This window comes from Dipodomys spectabilis, unplaced genomic scaffold (assembly GCF_019054845.1).
Source record: "Dipodomys spectabilis isolate Male_0828 unplaced genomic scaffold, ASM1905484v1 ptg000459l, whole genome shotgun sequence".
Lineage (NCBI taxonomy): Eukaryota > Metazoa > Chordata > Mammalia > Rodentia > Heteromyidae > Dipodomys > Dipodomys spectabilis.
In genome coordinates, this window is record NW_024871136.1 from 199,082 (window position 1) to 214,974 (window position 15,893).

The window sequence follows — 15,893 nt, forward strand, 5'->3', positions numbered from 1 at the left end:
TTCAGTTGTGTTTTGAATTTTTTGGTGTCAATAATAAATAATAGAACTGTTTTAAAATAATGTTTCTGACATATTTTCTTGATAGTAGCAAAGTAGGCCATAGTTTAAGAGTTTTATTTATTTATATGTGCACTGTGCACTTGTGTACATGTACACTTGACTATGTATTTGGAAAGAGAAAGTTTGGGGAAGTACCTTTTCCTGCAAAATATAAACAACATACATTATAAAATTCCTTTATACATTCAAAATATATTTTAAAAGTTTATTTCTAAAGACTAAGTCAAAAAGCAAAATACAATCAACAAAATACTCCCTATGGAGTACTAATTTTTTAAAGCCTGTTCAATGAATAAACTAATTTATTGTCTTTTGGGAAATGCATTTAAAATGCTTGCTCTTACCTAATATTCCAGACTTAGGAATCAAAACTTACTGACTGCATCTCTGTGCTAGTATGAGTTTAGATAGTCCCACATCGAGAATGGAGGTCTGAAGAGTTTAAAAGAAAATTAGAAATGACTACAAGAATGAACTTTCCAAAAAACATTCATGATACTGCTACAATCTAACACAAAAAATCATGAATGCTGGTCCCTTGATTTACTTTTGACCCTCAATGCATTGGGACTAACTTTTTAAAAGATTCTTGAAAGACCCATTTGGGAAGAGCATTCTAGACAGATCCTATCACATAGTAAATTCTATTCTATAGTAAAAAATAGACCAACACAATATCTAGTGATATGTGACACATTATACAATGTAAGTAGACCTGTATAAGCCACTTTGGTACTCAGCATCCTAAAATCACATAGTTCCTTTTTCACAAGTTCTATAGGTCTAAGAATCAATGGTAACTTTCAGACATTTATCAGTGTGAATTCTGGAAGTGCGGTGTTGAATTACTAATATTCAATTAAAGACCTGCTCTCAGAGTAGCATTTCAAGACAAAATGAAGTAGACAATGCTATTATTTATTCTCCTGTCTTAAACATCAAAAACATAGGACAAAATACATGAAACAATATTTTTCAAGACATCAGGCAACAAAGGACAGTGAATACTGAGAGATGAGGAATAAATGGTGTATCCCCTACAATTGTTCTAACTTACTACCTAGAAAGAGTTTCCGTGTATAATGTAGATATGGATAATTAAAGTGAAGTTCAGAAGAAGACTTCCTGGATTAATGAGATAAAGTCACGATTCTGGTACAAGGAGCAAGGAATTAATAGAATAGAGTACTGGAGAAAAGGAAAATTTTGAAAAGAACTTTGGTAATAATCTAATGTGAATGAAATATTACCCTGAGCAAGGAACTAAGAATTATAGGAACCAACTCACGGAACTCATATTAGTCCATAAACATTTTCTGACCTTCTGTCAGCAAAAAACTTCATACACAGAAAATCAGACAAAATAATCAGAGGGTTTCACTACAACAGTAGAAAAAGGGTAATATCAATTAAATTCTGTAGTGGAAAATAAATTTTAGAAGTCTGTTTTAACATTTTTTTATAAAGTGAAAGAATCAAATTAGTTCAAAATCCCAGATTGAAGATAATTATTATTCATAGCAATACAAAATACTCACTACCTAATAATTTAAAAAAAAAAAAAAAACACCAATTCAGTAACAATTTGCCAATCGTGGCCAGAGGGAACTTACTAGTTGAGCTCAAGAAAACAAAACAAAACAAAACATCAATTCTAAGGCATTAAAAGAAACCACTGACCTCAAAAGAATGAGGTTAGCTCCTATGATCAATAATGAAAATAAATAGCCTCATAATTTTAAAAAAATGTTGGTTTGAATAAGAGAGTAATGCTTCAATATTGAGGAAATATTTGGCCAAATCTAAATATTGCTCTAGTTCCATAAGACAGAACTTAAAAGATCCATAACTGTGGCTGTCACTCAGTAGCAGAGTAATTAGTTTCCTAACAAGTATAACACCCTGCAATCAGTTCTCAGCATTAGAGAAAAAAATCAATACCAAACTGACAAAAGTGACAAAAGTATTGCAAGAAAATTAAATTCCCAATGTCTACTATATATTAAAAATTACCATAGCCTGCCTGTAAGCCTAGCACTCAGGTGGCTCTGCCTTGAGGAAGATTGCAAATTCAAGACTAGTGTGAACACCACATCAAAACCATTTTATGATGCTAATCAAAATGATCTCCACAACATGGAAACAAGAGGATTTTTATGTTTTTTTGTAAGTGTACTGTTAGCAGTTATTTATTTTCTTTTTTGTTTTTGTCTCCTCTGGTTTACACCCCTCATTCCCTGTGGTCACAGTTGCTGATTTCAGTATCCTTTGTCTTATATGCAAGTTTATCTGATTTGAGGAAGGGAAGGAGAATCACAGAAATGGTGGGACAAAGATGAACCAATTCAACTGCAATACCCACTAGACACTATGTTGGAAATGAACTTTGGCTGGGAGAAAGAAAAGCTGAAGAAAACGAAGGAAGGGATAAAACTTTTTGAAAAGAAATGTACTCATTACCTTACTTATGTAACTGTCACCCCTCTGTACAACACTTTTACAATAAAAAAAACTCCTATCTTAGAAACATTAAAAACAAAGAAATAAGCAAAAAGATCATGAAAATGAACTGCCATGGAAATAGGAAAGAAGTCATGAATAACAGTTAAACAAATGTATATGGACATACTGAAATAAAACTTTATTTATGAAGAAAAGTAACTGGCCAATTTGGCCCGAAGACCATGGTTTACTAATCCCATGTTAAAGATTCATAGTAGAGGCCAGGCTCCAGTGGCTCATGCCTATAATAATAGCTCCTCAGGAGGCTGAGATCTGAGGATCGTAGTTCAAAGCCAGCTCCAGCAGTAAAGTCCGTGAGACTCTTATCTCCAATATACCACTCACAAAACCAGAAGTGGTGCTGTGGCCAAGTGGTAGAGTGCTAGCCTTCAGCTGAAGAGATGAGGGACAGCACCCAGACCCAGAGTTCAAGCCCTGCAACCAACAACAACAACAAAAAAGATCCATAGTAGAAAACACTAAACCAACTACTAAAATTACCAAGGAAAGTGTTAAAATCAATGCTAACAGCAGCAATAAAATGAAATTTAAGAAACAAGAAGCCAGAAAAAGAAAGAAAAATACCAAATCATATGATGCTTAAAAAGTGCAGAGGCTGGGCACTGATGGCTCATATCAGTTATCCTAGCTACTCAGAAGGCTGAGATCTAAGGATCATGGTCCAAAGACAGCCAGGACAGAAAAGTCTATGAGACGTTTATCTAAAATTAATGAGCATAAATCAAGAAGTGGAGGTTTGGTTTGAGGAGTACCACACCAGCTTTGAGTGCAAAAACTAAGGGACAGTGTTAGGATACTGAGTTCAAGCTCTAATTCTGGCACACACAGGCAAAAAGTGACTGCAGTAGAGGACATGGTTAAAGTGGTACAGTCCTGGCAGAACAAGCACAAGGTTCAAGATTCAACCTCAGAACTGACACAAAATAAGTAAAAAGAAAGAAGATATATTTAATCCTACTATAATAATAATAATACATATATAACAAGATTAACATCTCAATTAAAACACATATTCAGATTGGATAAAAAATGAAGAAACTATTATATTCATTTCCTTAAATAACACAAACTAAGATATGTCTTACTCGGAAGAGCACTTTCCTAAAAAGCACAAGGCTCTGAGCTCACAAGTCCCAGAACTGCAAAAACAGCCCCATATATATAGATAGATAGGTAGATAGATAGATACATGCATATATGCATATGTACGTATAAATAAGGTGAAAATTAATATATGGAAAAAGACTACAGTAATACTAATTTTAACGTAGCCGGAATGATTGATGTCAATGTACATTTCAGAGTAAAAAAAGGGATAAAGTCGCCTCATAATGATAAAATTCATCAAGAATGTACTCACTACCTTATTTATGTAACTGTAACCCCTTTGTACATCACCTTGACAATAAAATTAAAGTAAAAAATTCATTGAGAAACAACAAAGATACTTTATGTACCTACTAACAAAAGTTTGAAACACTTTAGCAAACCTTGATAAAAACTGAAGAAATAAACTAATCGATAATTATAGTTAGTTTTTAATCTGTCTCAGAAATTAAAAACACATATAACTATTGCACATTAATAATATTGTTGTATGCAAAACAAGCAGGTAGAAAATTAGAAAAAATATAGCAGTCCTAATTCCAGCCCAAATGAACATTCTCCTGATCCAAAAATATTTATTCTACTTTGCCCAACAGAATACATAGTCTCCTAAAATGGTGTATATTCTCAGTTCATATGTATGTACTAATAAATACTTGATCCTGTACCATAAAGAAAGTGTAAGTTTAAGAAGATTCTAGTCAGAGAACGTGTGTTTCATGACTATAATGCCATTAAGTTAAAAATCAATAATAGAGATACTGGAAAACAATCTAAATTAATAACATAAATCTACTCAATGAACCAAAGAAATAAAGGAAGTTATAAAGTATCCCAAATTAAGAAAAAAATGACATAAAATTTGTGGGTTGACTTGAAAGCAGCAGTTAAAGAGAATTTGTAAATAATAAATACCCATAAAACATCACATCAATAATCTCAACTTCCATCTTTTGAACAAGGAAAACTAGTACACAGAAGATCTAGTATTAAAGATGAATGTAAAATACAATGGAATAGACAATGGAAATTACACCAGAAAATCAATGCAGCCCAAAACTGTTTTAAATTTTTATTGCAGTGTTTCGGATTGAACCCAAGGTCTCATGCATGCTAGGCAAGCACTCAACCATTGAGCTATACGAGCTATACTACATTCTCAGACCATAAAAGCTGTTTTTTGATTTAAAAAAAAAAACGGATAAACCTTTAACCAGGTTTAGTAGGATAAAAAAGAGAAGACAAATAACTAACTAAGAAATTACAATAGTGACAGCTATGATCTTGCAGCTATGAAAAAAAAAGGAAAGAAAAAAAAAGTTAAGCCAGGTGACAGAGGCACATCCTGTAATCCTAGCTACTCAGAAAGCTGAGATCTGAAGATTTTAGTTCAAAGCTAGCCTGGGCAAGAAAGTCTTTGACTCATCTCCAATTAACCAGCAAAAGGCTGGAAGTAGAGATGTGGCTCAAATAGTAAAGTACTAGAATTGAGCAGAAAAAGCTAAGGGACAGTGCCCAGGCTCTAAATTCAAAACCTAGTACTATCATACACACACACATACACACACACACACACACACACACACACACACACACGAGAATAATAAAAAACTTTATGTTTATAAATTTGATAATGATGAAACAGGTGAATTACTTATATCAAATTCACAGAAAAACAAAAAATAAATCTAAATCTATTATATAAATTGAAATTTTGGTTAACCATCTTTCTACAAAGAAACTTCCAGGGCCAAAGGGCCTTACTGATAAATTCTATCAAATATGTAAGAGCAATTATTATTAAACTTATAAACTCTTCCAGAAAAAAGTTGGAAGAAAAATCCTCCTCGTATCAGTATCATTGTACAAAGTCAAAATTATAGTAAACTACTCCTCATAAAAAGAGGCAAAAATGCATAATTTTTAGAAAATGTCATTCAGCAATATTCCAAAAGTGATAATATATCATGACTAAGTAGGATTCATCTACAAATATAAGGTTGGCTCAATATTTGTCAGTCAAATAGTGTAACGTGATCCCATTAGAGACTAAAGTTGAAAATGAAATTATTTCAATAAGTTGAGACAATTTTTATGAGATTTAATACCCATTAAAAACATGTTAAGAGATGGGAACTTAGCGTAAGCAAAGTCATACAAAAGTAGCCAAATTGACCTTTAAAATTTATGATGAAATTATTCTTTACTCTAAGGTCAGAAACAAGGCAAGACAGTTTGTGCCCACCAATTTTATTCAACATCAGACTGGAGGCTAAAGAACAAGTAAAAATAAAAAAAATAATTAACATCTATAATGGAAAGGAACTGAAATTCTTTGTTTACAGGTAACAAATTTATAAGGCCTTAGAAAATTAGAAACATAGTAATAAGTTTATATAAATTATATAATATCACTATTCTCAATATTAGAAAAGTCTATTGGTTGTCCATCGGTTTGAAATTGAAATTAAGAAATCATTCTATTCAAACCAAAATTTAAACATAGTAACCATTAAAAGATAAATATGAAAAATGTATATGACATTTATTGAAAACAATTAATTGCCAATAGAAATTAATCAAGAACTAAATAAGTAGAAAAGAAAATCATGTTTATAGAAAGGCTCAATATTGTCAATTTTCTGCAAAGGGACCTATATGTGTAATGTAATCTCAATCAAAATTTAAGGAAGCTTTTTTAGAAAGTAAAAATTTGATTTTTTTTCTTTTTGCTTATGTGGTGCTGAGGAATTGAACCCAGGGCCTCAGGCATGCAAGGCAAGCGCTCTACCACTGAGCCACCTTCCCAGCCCCTGTTTTTTTAATTTTTTATCATAAAGATACTGTACAGAAGGTTTACATAAGGTAATAAGTACATTTCCTATCAAGCATTGTTACCTGCTACTTTGTTTTTCCCCTACCATCCCTTCCCTCCCCATCTCTCCAACTCCTGTCTACCACCCTCCCACCCCCGAAGTTGTACGTGTCATTGTTACAATGGGTCAATCTTATCCTTGTTTCAGCATTTTGTTATTTCCCTTCCCCTCCCCAAATTAGAAAAATGTATATGCAAGATGCAGGGCACCAGAATCAAATACAGTGACAACAGGGGGAAGAACATACAAAAGAAAATTGACCTGGAACAGATAAGAGTCAAACAATATTCCAAAAGAAAGTAAAAAATGCTGAAGGAATGCAATAGTTTACTTCACAATATACTCTAGAGGTACAGTAATCAAAGCAGTAATAATCTATCATAAAGACAGACAAAAATATCAATGAAAACAATAAAATAGAAATACTTTCATATATATGGTAAACTGATTTTCAACAAAAATGTAATGATTCATTAAAGAAAGGGCAGTCTTTTCCAATGATAATGCCAGAACACCTGGCATTACTATTTATATAAAAAACACTTCAACACAAACCTATAACCATATTAAAATGAACTCAAATCAGAAATCTAAATTGTTAAAACCTAAACTACAAACCTTGTAGAATACATAGGAGAAAATTCTCAGTAAATATGTGGCAAATATTTTTTAAATAGGACATTAAAAATTAAACCAGGTGCTGGAGGTTCACATCTATCCTAGCTACCAAAGAGGATGAGATCTAAGGATTGCAGTTCCAAGCCAAAAACCAGAAGCGGAGCTTATGGCTCAAGTGGTAGAGCACTAGTCTTGACCAAAAAGCTGAAGAACAGTGCCCAGGCCCTGAGTTAAAGCCTTAGGACTGTCAACCAAAAATTTATGAACTTCTCCTGCTCAAAATAAATACAATTCAGCCATTTAAAAGATAAACCACTAACCAGAAAAAAGTATTTGCAAATAGCATATATGATCAGCGACTTACATCTAAAATAAATGAGAAATCTGTAGTTATTCTGACTTCTCATTTATTTTAAATATAAGTCACTGGTCAATGTGCTGTTTGCAGATACTTTCAAAAAGAAATTTACACATTATCTGACTTATGGAACTGTAACCACTCTGTACATCACCTTTACAATAACAATAAAAATAAATAAATGAAAAACTCAAAAGGTAGGAAGAGAATATGCAATTCAATTAAAATGGGCAAACGGTTTAAAAAGGTATTTTACTGAAGATAGGCAAATAAGTGCAAGAAAAGATGCCCAACATCATTAGTCTTTAATGTGATAAAATTTAGAAACACAATAAAAAACTGACCATACCAACTATTGGCAAGGATGTAAAGCAATAAAACCCTTTTAAGCTGCTGCTGGGAAATAAAAATTATATAACCACTTCTGAAAATAGTTTGGCAGTGTCTTCAAAAGTTAAAATATACACCTACCATGTGGCCCAGTCATTATACGCTGACGTGTTTACCCATGAGAAATGAAAATATATGTCCATACAATCAGCTGTACATGAACTTTTACAGCAGCTTTATTGATAATACACAAAAACTGCAACAGCTCAAAACATCCATCAACATGTGAATAAAGAAATGGATACTACTAATCAGCAAGAAAAGGAATTAAATACTGATACATATAACATGAACAAATAAAAATAATTGTCCTGATTTAAATCAGATAGAAAAATACAAAGTATGATTCCATTTATATAAACTTAGAAAAAAAAACAGTGACAGAAAGCAGATTCAGTGGCTTTGGTATATGAAGCAGGCATTACAAAGGGATGTCTAAGAAAACTTTTGAAAATAGTGAATATGCTAATTATTTTTATTTAAATTAAGATTTCATAGGTATAAATAAATGTCAATTTTTATCAAATTGTGTAACTAAATATGTGTAGTTTACTATATGTCAATTAAATTACAACAATGCTATTTTAAGTGAATAAATTAAGCACTATTACAAGTATAATTTAGGTAGCTTAAGTAACCAAACTCCTAGGCTTACTCCTATCTACTTCATTAAGTTATTCATTACATTTTTACATCTAAGAGAATAATGACTAGCACTCAGAAATGAACTGAGTGACAAGCGTATATAAAAAGCCATTAACTGACACAAAACTAAATACAATGAAATATAAAATTATCATCAAAATTTCCATAGGAAAATATTTCAGTTTCATTTCAATAAAATAAGAGTTAAAATATATAAGTAGACACTCACCTCTTTGGATAATCTTGTGAAGACATCTCCTCCCCTGAGAAAATCCAGTATTAAATACAGCTTCCCTTCAGTCTGAAAAGCTAATTAGAAATGATAATAATAACAGACCAATCTCAAAGGCTTTAAAAAGCTTAATGTGCTTCCTAATTAACGTATCTGTTTAGAATTTTATCACTAAACACTATCACATGGTCTGTTGTTGCATAACAATCTCAGAATTAAATCCCATGTTTAATCCAGTGTTAAAATAGCTATAAATTCCTTCCTAGAATATAATTAGCTTTGTGGCTTTACATGAATACTTCTACGATTACCATTTTCCCAATTCATGAGGCACTACTTTCTACTGAAGTTTCCTTTACTTTGCCTCCAAACAATCCACTGAAAATTTAATGATTCTATAAAGCTTAACATGACACCACTTTTACCAAATTTTTCAGAATTTCTCTCTGTTCACATTTCTCCATAACATTCTTATTGCCCCATCCTGACCAAAATTACTTGCCACTGCTTTTGAGATTTTACTATATTTTATACCTCTTATAGTACAATTAATTTATTTACATTTCTATGTCCTCTATAGATCATGAATTTTTCATGGTCAGAGATTATTTTACTACTATAGCTCACTACATTTAATATGGTGTTTTGCACACAAGAGGTGTTTATTTACGATTCTAATGATATAGTAAAGATTTAAATGAGTCCTTAAATACTACCACTTTTATTTCATTAGGGAAATAATGAATAAAAGGATAATGGATCAAAAATCCTTGCGGACCTTTTATAAATATAACTGGGTAAATGTAAAAATTATAGTACGAATAGAGTTAATATCAGTTACTTCTTAAAAATTAAACTGAAACTGACATAATAGATTGCACCAATGATTTATCTATCTAGCTATCTAGCTCTCATTTACTTCCCAAGAAAATCATAGTGTATAGTTTCTTCCCTGCAATAAGTTAATAAAGGAGTCATAATACAAAGTCAGTTTGATCTCAAAGCTTATGTATTCTCCATTACATCCACTGTTTTTTAAATAATATCCTTCGCCTCCTAAGTTTAATAGTTCACATAAACTACTATAACTACGTGAGCTTCAAAGAGAGCTAGGAAAATAAGATTAATACAGTCATTCTAATCAAACACCTGAAATTGTGTGTGTGTGTGCGCGCGCGTGCATGCACACACGCTGTTCCTGGAGCTTGAATTCAGGGTCTGTGCGCTTGCTGTCCTTGAGCTTCTTTTGCTCAAGACTAGTACTCTACCACTTGAGCCATAGCATCACTTCTGACATTTTCTGAGCAGTTTGTTGGAGGTAAGTCTCATGGCCTTTCCTGCCTAGGCTGGCTTTTAACTGTAATCCTCAGATCTGAGCCTCCTGAGCACCTAGGATGATAGGCATGAGCAACTGGCATCCAGACCTAATTTTTTATATAAATAATTACAGTAGTTTATAGCCTAAGGTCACTGATGGTATAAAGCTCTACAGAAATAGTACTAGAAAAATATTACCCAAATAAGACAAACAACTATAAGTAAAAGCTAGATACTGATATTTATTTTAGATAAATGCATTTCACTGTAGCATAATTCAGTAAATTTTAAGTATTTACTTCTTGATATGTTATCTAAAATATTAAATCTCTGTCATAAGAAAAAATTACATACCATAATGCAATTTGACAATAAACGGATGATTGACTTCCACTAGAATATCCCTCTCCATCTTTGTCCGAACTCTGTCTCGAACTAAAAATTACATAAGAGTCGAATATATGTCACTTATTCACAATTTCGGTAATCATCTGATCAACAATTTGCCAATCAAAAACTAAACTATAACATCAAAAATGACTAAATTAGTGTCTGCATTCACATATTATGACAATGTTCTCTGAAAGCCAACAAGTTTAGTTTAGAAACGAGTTAAAGTGGCATAAATAGGTATTTGGCTAATGTGCATTATACATTAGGTTTTAATTGTTCAAATGGATTTATTAATTAAAAGTGAACTTAATAGTATTTTACCACAGTGTACAAGATAGTACATGTATCTATGTATATGCAGGTAGTTGTACTTTCTCCATATGCAATACAAACACTGATAAAACAAGAAAAATGGAAATTAGAAAAAAGAATGCAGATTAATAAAACTGGTAAGTTCTTAGTGAATTAAATGTAATACACCACTTTGCTAAGCATTAATCTTTTACTGTGATACTCTCCCAATAAATTAAGGCATATCTGAATATTAAACCCTAGGATTACTTACTAGCCAGAAAACTTTAATAGTTAACATTATTATAGAATTATTCACCTCATAAAAGCAATGCACAATATGTTTCTCAGACACCATCATTCTTCAAATAAGAGTTACAAAATTCTAATTTAATAAATGCTCTAATTTTCTACCTTTTAAAGAAGCCTTTTTTAACACCTTCATTGCATAGAGTTGCCCAGCATCAGGACCAGTCTTTTTTCTCACAAGAAAAACCTAAAAGGGGAAGTAAAAAAAGAAAAACAATAGTAGAATTCCTAGTCCAAGCCATTTTTTAAAGGTTGACCCTTATGTTATAGGTGTTTAGAAAATTTCAGCCTGTGCCAAGGTGCGCTAGAGTTTCTCCTATTCCTTCTTGTAATGTTTTCAGGGTGTCTGCTTTTTTTTTGTTGTTTTTTTTTTTTGGGTCCGGTGGTAGGGCCTGAACTCTGGGCCTGGGCGCTGTTCCTCAGCTCTTCAGCTCAAGGCTAGTGCTCTACCACTTGAGCCACAGTGCCACTTCAGGCTTTTTTCTTTTTTGCTTATGTGGTGCTGGGGAATCGAATCCAGGGCCTCTGGCATACAAGGCAAGCACTCTACCACTGAGCCTCCTTCCCAGCCCCAGGGTGTCTGCTTTTACCTCGAGGTAGCTGAACCATTTGGAATTGATTGTGGTCCAGGGTGATATATAAGGATCTAACTTTAGTTTTCTACAGGTATTTAACCAACTTTGCCAGCACCACTTATTGAACAGGCTGTCTTTCTTCCAGCCTATTTTTTGGCTCCTTTATTGAAGATTAGGTGGCTGTAGGTCTGTGGGGTCATTCAAAAAGATGAAAAAAAGGAGGGAATCCATTTTTGTACTATTTACACAAAGTAGAACACATTTTTGTCCTTGTATTTTCTCTAATATGAAAATAGGCTTTCTCCTATAAGTTACTCTAAATGAATATACTTAATATTTTATCATGGTCTCCATTGGAAAAATCACAATCTATATGCATACTACTAAAAAAATGTATATGCCAGATGCCAGTAGCTCATGCCTGTAATCATAGCTACTCAGGAGGCTGAGATCTGAGGATCACAGTTCAAAGCCAGCCAGGATAGAAAAGTCCCAAAGAGAATCTTATCTCCAATTAATTCAAAAACCAGAAGTGGCACTGTGCTCAAAATGGTAGAGTGCTAGCCTTAGTACAAAGAGACTCAGGGATAGCACTCAGGTCCTGAATTCAAGCCCCACAACTGATAAAAAAACATTATAGATAACATGGTATAGGACTAAGATAATTGTTTTTTGTGTTTTTTTTTTTTATTTTTTTGTCGGTTGTGGGGCCTGAACTCTGGGCCTGGGCACTTTCCCTCAGCTCTTCAGCTCAAGGCTAGCACTCTACCACTTGAGCCACAACACCACTTCCATTTTTTTTTTTGCTTTTGTGGTGCTAAGGAATCGAACCCAGGGACTCATGCATGCAAGGAAAGCACTCTACCACTGAGCCACCTTCCCAGCCCTAAGAGAAAATGTTAATGTAAGAAATAACATAATGAAAGACTAATTTCAAATAGAGACCTCTTTATAAAACTCAAAGATATATTTACCTTAATAAAAACCAAATGTTATGACCACAAATTTCCTTGTTGGTCTGTTTTAGAAGTTATCTGGTACTTTATTTTCTAATAAAAAATTAGAGAGTATTCTTATTATTTAGTGAGGTATAAGAGTCAAGATGGCAAATCACTACAATAAACAAGATTAAATTCTAAAGTTACTCTAACATTACTTATAAACTCAAAAAATACCTCATTTTTACAAATTACACATAGAAAATAAAACCTATATGTATTTATAATGATTTTTTTGTAGGTCATGGGGCTTGAACCCTGGGCCTGGGCTCAAGGTCAGTGCTCTACCATTTGAGCCACAGCACCATTTCCAGTTTTTTGGTGGTTAATTGTAGGTAAGAAAGAGGCTCAAGGACTTTCCTGCCTGTGCTGGCTATGAACTGCAGTTTACTTTTAAAGGGCTGTTTCTTCTTCTTCTCCTCCTCCTTCTCCTTCTTCTTGCTTCTCCTCCTTCCCCCTCCTTCTCCTCTTTTTTCTTTTGTGGAGGGGGGAGGGAAGGCACTGAAGAGCTAACTTGGGTCCTTGCATTTGCCAGGCAAGAGGACTTCCAATGAACTAAATCCCCAGCCCTGTTTCTTTTTCAATTAGTAAACAATGCTTATTCTCTGCCACAACCTGCCAATACAAGTTCTGATCATTTAAACTGAAATCATTTAAACTGAAAATGCATAAAAGTACCTAAGTTATTCACATAAAATTATAGACAATAAAATTGTTAATTTTTGTTTATTTTTTCACTGTTAAATAATTTTTTCTTCTTTCACAAAATATATCTGACATTTCATATCATCAATGTGGTAATTATGTACCAGCAAAACAAGGAGGGCTCTTCATGTAAAATGTATGACCCAGTATTTGCACTCTTTAACAGATTCAGCTATTACAGCTCAATCATTTATCTACCTATATTCCTGCACTTCATGCTATCTCTGTTGTTTTCTCTGAAAGTAAAACTTTAGATTAGTCCTAAACTAAAGGGGCAATTCAGACGAAAAGTTTTCACATATTCACTGTAGTACTGCTCACACTTTTTGAGTAGAAGAACCAGTCTTTTTGTTCCTTTCTGGGAAGCGACAGATTTCATCCATTGAAATTGTTTTAAGAAAGGTATAATGAGAGATTGGGGGGGGGAATAAAAGAGGTGATTTTGATATAGGAAATTATGATGAATGAAAATAATGCAATGAAATCCCCTATGCAGGTGATACATGCTAACAAATAATTTTAACATTAATGTGTATAAAACTGGTCTGTAAAATTGCTGTAAATTTCTAATCCTTGACTCTGTTTCTATTATTCATAGAGAACTAATAATAATGAACATTTCATGTCACACTTGTTGTACACTAATGAAGACAGTTCACAAATTAACAAATGATAAGTATTTAACAAATGCTAGGTTTTTAATCTATATGAAACAATCTTTGAACCGGAATTTTCAGAGTTTAAACCAAACCATATATCTTAGAAATAATCATTATTTCTGTGTAAAGCAGACTAACAGATTAAAAGTACTATCTTATGTCATTTTCTTGCTAGTTCAGGATTTTTAATTATAGAAGTGTATTTTCCAAGATAGGTTGGAATAGATATACATAAAAACTAGATCTATCATGGGGTCCTAAATGCTACATAATATCTAAATGCTATATAATATCTATATTAAGCTACAGAAGTTACAATCACAGGGCTTATTTACTAACCTCTTTCTTTTATCAAGGTTTCATTTATTGATAAACAGACTTGTACACATCTGTACAATTGCTTTAAGAAGCAGGCCTTGCTACTTTTAAGCATAAAATTGAAAGAATTTTCAAAAGTAAAAAAAAAAAACCTCTTCAAAGCTAAGTAAATCATATTAACTTTAAGAATCATGATCAAAGGTTGTACTCAGTTTTATTGAGGATGTCAATTAAATGCAGCTAACCCCAGATTTCTTTTTCATAGAATCATGTGAGCACAAATGCTAAGAACAAAGGGGTCATCTTATCAGTGATGCTCCTACCACAGCTATCAGTCTCTTCAGGAAAACAATTCTCAATCTTTTTGTTTATATCAAAAACACCTCAAAATTTTAAAAGTTAATAAATGGTTTTTGAAAACCATCACTTAATATTTTATTAATTATTTAAAAAGCAAAGGTTCAAAGTTTATAAAAACTTATTTTTAAGTCCCGGAGCTAGACCTTTCTATCCAAAAGAAAAAAATATATAATTTTGTTTAAAGCTGGCATCTAGTGGCCCATACCTGTATTCCTAGTTAATTAGGAGACTAACATCTTAGGATCCCAGTTTGTAAACAGCTCAGGCAGAAACGTCTAAGAGACAATTATCTCCAATTAATCAGTAAAAGTCTAGAAGTAGAGCTGTGGCTCAAGTGGTAGAATAACAGAAAATCAAAAGGACAGCACACAGGCCTTGAGTTCCAACCCCAATACTGGCAAAAAATAAAAATATACTTTTTAAATTTATGAATGTATTATTTGCACAAACTTTATTTGGTATATGATATAAAAAGAAGTTCAATTTGACAATACTGAATATGCTCTGTTTTATGTATTTTTAAAGTAAACTAGTAGGTATGTAAAACTTAAAGTTATATATTAGTAATTATTAATAGCATTCCATTTGGTATGCTTAGAACATAATTTATATGCAACATTCATTATGATAACATTAATTTCTAACCTTAAAGTGTAATTTTAATTGCCTCTAATTTTACTAGTATCCTCTCATTAAATACACTATAAAAACATTTACTGTCAGGAGACTTGATATGAGTTAAAAATTCCATTTCTTGCATTTTAATAATGGAACCTTTGAAGAAAAACTTAAACAATACTCTGCAGTCCAAAGTTTCTTGGAATTATTACTACATTTATCTGATTCACAGGCTTGGCCAAATTCCTGAATAGGTTCAGCAGCTAACAAGTCACTCCTACACAATGCCTACACAAATGATGCAATCTAGACAAGCAAGTATGTTCACAACCTAAGAAGCAAAAAGAAGGCTACTTCCTTAATATTTCTTTGGTTGGTATATTACATAAATCACTATTCTGTGTTTTAGTATTAGGAACGTAGAAAGTAATTTAATAATATTTTTGTTACACTAACATTATTGCACAAATTTAAGTGTTTTCTAGAGTTAACAACTACAGTGACAATTTGTCAGCCTGATGTTATATTCAACACGGAGATG

General features: G+C 32.5%; 1 protein-coding gene across 5 annotated transcripts in view; it reads right to left on the minus strand.

Moving 5' to 3' along the window:
* Positions 1–15,893, minus strand: part of Rps6ka6 (ribosomal protein S6 kinase A6) — a 179,106-nt gene that overhangs the window by 44,856 nt on the left and 118,357 nt on the right. For all 5 annotated transcript variants that reach the window (XM_042668594.1, XM_042668598.1, XM_042668597.1 and 2 more), the window contains 3 exons: positions 11,225–11,306; positions 10,481–10,561; positions 8,807–8,886 (listed from right to left, as the gene is read on the minus strand). In XM_042668594.1, the coding sequence (XP_042524528.1) occupies positions 8,807–8,886; positions 10,481–10,561; positions 11,225–11,306 (243 nt within the window). The remainder of the gene's footprint in view (positions 1–8,806; positions 8,887–10,480; positions 10,562–11,224; positions 11,307–15,893) is intronic.